Source organism: Bison bison, unplaced genomic scaffold, assembly GCF_000754665.1.
Source record: "Bison bison bison isolate TAMUID 2011002044 unplaced genomic scaffold, Bison_UMD1.0 scf7180017864037, whole genome shotgun sequence".
NCBI lineage: Eukaryota > Metazoa > Chordata > Mammalia > Artiodactyla > Bovidae > Bison > Bison bison.
In genome coordinates this window covers 12,608,496-12,614,464 of record NW_011494609.1, presented here as the reverse complement: position 1 = coordinate 12,614,464, position 5,969 = coordinate 12,608,496, and the positions used below count along the sequence as shown (strand labels likewise).

Sequence of the window (5,969 nt, the reverse complement as noted above, 5' to 3'; positions counted from 1 at the left end):
AGTGTAGACAGTGAGACAGGAAGACTTAAAGTGGATCTGCACCTGCCAATAGGCAACAAAAGCAGGAACTGACTGTCCTAAGTCACTGAGGTTAGGGTTTTGTGTTAACATAGCATAAGGAAGGAGTTTCAGGGCTATACCTTCAAGGTAGCTTTGAATGAACTGTGAATACTCACACGTCATTATTCATGTGTCCATGCCATGTGCTAAAAGAATCATTCTTTGGGGTTTAAATTGTTTTTAATATTTTTTTTTGTTTTTAATTTTTGTCAGCTTGATTACTATGTGTCTTGATGTGTTCCTCCTTGGGTTTATCTTGCCTGGGAGTCTCTGTGTTTCTGGACTTGATTGACTATTTTCTTTCCCATGTTTGGGACGTTTTCAGCTATTATCTCTTCAAATATTTTTCAGGTCCATTCTCTCTTTCTTCTCCTTCTGGGACCCCTATAATACAAATGTTGGTAGATTTAATGTTGTCCCAGAGGTCTCTTAGGCTGTCTTCATTTTTTTTTTTTTTTTCATTCTTTTTCTATATTCTGTTCTGTGGTAATGATTTCCACCATTCTGTCCTCCAGGTCATTTGTTTTTTCTTCTGCCTCAATTATCCTGCTATTGATTCCTTCTAGCATATTATTCATCTCTGTTTGCTCTTTAGTTCTTCTAGGTCATTGGCAAACATTTCTTGCATCTTCTCTATTGTTTCCTGAGATCCTGGATCATCTGCACTACCATTATTCTGAATTCTTTAGTTGTTTTTCTGGGGTTTTATGTTATGCCTGCATCTGGGACATAACTTTCTGCTTTTTCATCCTAATTAACTTTCTGTAATGTGGTATTTTTTCTAGCTGCTGTGGGACTGTGGTTCTTCTTGCTGCTTCTGTCTGCCCTCTGATTTGTCGTTGTTTAGTCACTCAATTGTGTCTGACTCTTTGCAGCCCAACAGACCTCAGCACACCAGCTTTCTCTGTCCTTCACCATCTCCCAAAGCTTGCTCAAACTCATGTCCATCAAGTCGGTGATGCTGTCCAACCATCTTACCCTTTGTTGCCCCCTTCTCCTCCTGCCTTTCATCTTTTCCAGCATCAGGGTCTTTTCCAATGAGTCAGGTCTTTTCCAATGAGGTCTTTGCATCAGGTGGCCAAAATATTGGAGCTTCAGCATCAGTCCTTTCAATGAATATTTAGGACCTATTTCCTTTACAATTGACTGGTTTGATCTCCTTGCCATCCAAAGGACTCTCAAGAGTCTTCTCCAGCACCACAGTTTGAAGGCATCAATTCTTTGGCATTCAGCCTTTTTTATTGTCCAGCTCTCACATCCATACATGACTACTAGAAAAACCATATCTTTGACTATATGGACATTTGTAGGCAAAGTAATGTCTCTGCTCTCATGGAGGAGGCTAAGAGGCTTGTGTAAGCTTCCTGACAGGAGGGACTGGTGATGGAAAAATGGTCTTGCTTTGGTGGGCAAGGTCTTGTTCAGTAAAGCTTTAATCCAGTTATCTGCTGATGGGTGGGGTTACACTCCCTCCCTGGTAGTTGTTTGGCCTGAGGCGACCCAGCCCTGGGGTCTGCAGACTCTTTGGTAGGGCTAATGGCTACCTTCATGAGGGCTTACACCAAAGGGACCTTCAAGGACTGCTGCAGCCAGTGCCCCATCCCTGTGGTATGCCCTTGCCGAGCCACATCTCCACAGGAGACCCTCCAACACTAGTAGGTGGCTTTGGTTCAGTCTCCTGTGGGGTCACTGCTCCTTTCCTCTGGGTCTTGGTGCATGCAAGATTTTGTTGTGCCCTCCAAGGCTGGAGTCTCTGTTTCCCCCAGTCCTGTGGAAGTCCTGTAATCAAATCCCACTGGCCTTCAAGGTCAGTCCCTTTGTTAGACCCCCAGGCTGTGAAGCCTGACATGGAATTCAGAACCTTCACAATAGTGGGAGGAGTGCTTTGGCATTATTGTTCTCCAGTTTGTGGGTCATCCACCCAGTGGGTATAGGATTTGATTTTATCATGATTGCCATCACCTGGCTGTGGCTTCCTGTTTGTCTTTGGATGTGTAATATCTTTTTTTGCTGGGTTCCAGCATTCTCTTGTATATGGTTGTTCAACATCTAGTTGTGATTTTGGTGCTCTTGCAGGAGGAGATAAGTCCATATCCTTCTACTCTGCCATCTTGAACCAGAAGAAGTTAGGCTTTATTTTTTGTTTTGTTATTTTGTTGTTTAGTCACTAAGTCGTGTCCAACTCTTTTGCAACCCCATGGACTATAGCCTACCAGGCTCCTCTGTCCATGGGGTTTCCCAGGCAAGAATGGGTTGTCATTTCCTTCTCCAGAGAATCTTCCCAACTCTTAATATCATTTAATAAGTGAATCAATAAATTTAAGTATAAAATTGAAATTTCTCCATCTGTAGAGAAAAACTTTGCAATAACTGGTTACAAAAAAAATAATGAAAGACGTATCAGTTAATTATCTGAATCACAAATTATGGTATTTCAGATCTATATATCCATAAATACCCAAATATTTAGCCTTATTTAATGACTTTCTTAGAATGCTGAAGGATTCAAAACAAATTTAAATCCTCTCTTTAAAGGATTATTTTAAACTCATTTATTTTAACTACTACTTAGCCAACCCAAAATACATCAAAAATGTTTGGGTTCCTAAATCAACCAGATTTCACTTTTGTATTTTGTACACTGAACATCAAAGTTGGCATCTTTATAGGTGCTGTTTTCCCTATGTCTAAGTTAACAAACATGCCAAGGAATAGTAGAGAAAATAAAAGGAATACAAATATAACTGTATGTACACAGAAGTCTTATATTCAGCAGTTTTGGTGGTTTATTAAAAGATTGTTTCATATTCTTTTATCATTGTCTCTTAGGATAGTTTGACACCATTCAAAAGATTGTTGTGAATTGTCAATAGAGTCAGTGGCTGTCTTATCAAGCATGTGTTTCAGAAGATATAGATAATCAGCAGAAGAAGGAGCACCAAATAATTAATTACTTTTTATGCCATCAGAAAGCACAGATGACACATTTAAACTATTTGACATTCATGGATTTCCAGGCCTTGGTGTACCCTACAAACTTCCACTTCTGTTTAAGAAGACTGTTACCATTCCTAAGTTGAAAGCTAACATGGATCCCTCAAAGCATCTACTTCTATTTGTCTATGTATGTTCATCTTTTCAAATGCATTCTTATCATATTATGGGTCTATAAAACATTTAACATCTAAAACATCTTGCTTTTGACCTGTAGGAAAAATAGTATAACATTAAAAAAAAAATTGAGGCCAATACTGCAAAGGTAAATTATAAATAGTTGAACCCATATAGCCTACTTTGACTGTCTTTATCAGATACTTAATGTCAAAACTGACTTTTGGTCTGAACATATATCTTCTGCCTTAATTCCTTAGCTCATCTCGTGAGTGAGCACATTTAGATGTGCACTGACACACTCCAAAGTAACCCCACAATCTATATGCAGCATGCTAGGGTATTCACAGCTCAAGCCTGCTGGAAGATGTAATAAATTGTAATAAATGTATAAATAAAAATAGTATGCTAAAGGTACCAAAGAAATGCTTATGGCTCACAGGATAGGATCAGATATAGAGAAATATGTTTAGTACAAGTTTCTGTTTTGTATTTAAAGTCAGTGCAATTTTTAGAACAACAAAAAAGGTAATCAAGTAAATCCTCTAGGTATAATCATTTGACAGTTTTTTCATAAAAAAAAGCGTATCATAGATGTCTAAGTATAGTCATTTACCTTTGGACTTGCCTCCTTTTCATGGAAGCAAGTTCCATGAAACTTGCTTTCCAAATTTCCCAAACTACCTCCCAAATTTCATTTTTCATGTTCAGACATGACTGTGAAAAAAACCCTGTTGCCTCAGTAACAAATGAACATACCTTTCATGCATGTAGTCAACTCCCAGCAACAGCTGGATAAACCATTCTATTATCTGACTCTCTGGAAAGGTTTTTCCAGCTTCTTTATATTCTTGAATTTTACAGTCCAGATCTCGACCCTGAAACAAAACAGTGTGTGTGTGTATATACATATATTTATGTTTCCATTAAGGGCTTCCCTGGTGGCTCAGAGGTTAAAGCATCTGCCTCCAATGCTGGAGACCTGGGTTTGATTCCTGGGTCGGGAAGATCCCCTGGAGAAGGAAATGGCAACCCACTCCAATATTCTTGCCTGGAGAATCCCATGGACAGAGGAGCCTGGCGGGCTACAGTCCATGGAGTCGCAAAGAGTCGGACACAGCTGAGTGACTTCACTTTCACTTTCAGTTATTAATACTATCACTGCAAGACCTCTCAACTTGGCCAAAAGCTGCCAGCCTCTGGAGCCCTCTTCTTAACTAGGCATCCCCTTTGGTCAAAAAAGACTTCAACAAATGTTAACGTATTTCTAACAGCTCGAAGTCACATTCCTAGGATGACCATAGTCCCCCATAATGTGCCTGTTTGAGAAAACTCAAGGCTGCCAAAAAAAATTGTTCCAGCCACACCTCAAGATGGAGCCCCTGTTCCCTACTCACTGGGGAGGGCAGGAGCCCAACTTCAATAAGTGCCAGCTAGCAAAATCAAATGGTTCGGAGGAACCAACTGCCTTCCCACTTTCTGAGTCATATTTCAGCTCCCTGAATGCTTAGGCCCCTGCCTGCATTCCCTCCTCTGCCTCCACTCCATTGTTGTTCAGTCACTACGGCATGTCCAACTCTTTGTGACCCTATGGACTGCACCACACCAGATTTCCCTGTCCTTCACTATCTCCCAGAGTTTGCTCAAATTCATGCCCATTGAGTAGGTGATGCCATCCAACCATCTCATCTTTTGCCACCCTCTTCTCTGGCCCTCAATCTTAGGGTCAGCATTAGGGTCTTTTCCAGTGAGTCAGCTCTTTCCATCAGGTCGCCAAAGTACTGGAGCTTCAGCTTCAGCATCAGTCCTTCCAATGAATATTTAGGGTTGTCTGGTTTGATCTCCCTGCAGTCCAAGGGACTCTCAAGAGTCTCCTCTAGCACCACAGTTGAAAAGCATCAGTTCTTCAGCGCTCAGCCTTCTTTATGGTCCAACTTTCAAATTCATATATGACTACTGGAAAACCACAGCTTTGACTATAGGGACCTTTGTCAGCACTGTGTCCATTTTATGTGGACTTTATCCATTCCATTACTCTCCCTTTAAATTGCCTACTCACTTCGTGCACAGCACAGTAGAGCTCAGTTCTTGCTACTCCCATCAGTGTTTACTGAAGAAACTCTGTATTTAGCACTTTGTCTCACACCAGAACAAAATTCTTCTAAAGGGTATTAGCTTTTATTATATTACCTAAATATTACCTAAAAATTGTTCTTATTATGTTACATTACATATTAATATGTACCCACATAAAACTAGGAATAATTCCCTTATGCTTAGAATTTTACATAACTATAAACCCCCCAGAAAAACATCTATTTCTGTTTTATTGACTATGCCAAAGCCATTGACTGTGTGGATCACAATAAACTGTGGAAAATTCTTAAACAGATGGAAATACCAGACCATCTGACCTGTCTCTTGAGAAACCTATATGCAGGTCAGGAAGCAACAGTTAGAACTGGACATGGAACAACAGACTGGTTCCAAATAGGAAAAGGAGTACATCAGGGCTGTGTATTGTCACCCTGCTTATTTAACTTATATGCAGAGTACATCATGAGAAACACTGGGCTGGAAGAAGCACAAGCTGGAATCAAGATTGCTGGGAGAAATATCAATAACCTCAGATATGCAGATGACACCACCCTTATGGCAGAAAGGGAAGAGGAACTAAAAAACCTCTTGTTGAAAGTGAAGGAGGAGAGTGGAAAAGTTGGCTTAAAGCTCAACATTCAGAAAACGAAGATCATGGCATCTGGTCCCATCACTTCATGGGAAGTAGATGGGGAAACAGT

The 5,969-nt window shown here is 40.3% G+C and overlaps 1 protein-coding gene across 6 annotated transcripts in view; it reads right to left on the bottom strand.

Annotated features, from left to right (window-relative positions):
- The window catches only part of NEK11 (NIMA-related kinase 11), a 276,447-nt gene that overhangs the window by 202,045 nt on the left and 68,433 nt on the right, over positions 1-5,969 (bottom strand). For all 6 annotated transcript variants that reach the window (XM_010834960.1, XM_010834964.1, XM_010834962.1 and 3 more), the window contains one exon: positions 3,931-4,049. In XM_010834960.1, coding sequence (XP_010833262.1) covers positions 3,931-4,049 — 119 coding nt within the window. The remainder of the gene's footprint in view (positions 1-3,930; positions 4,050-5,969) is intronic.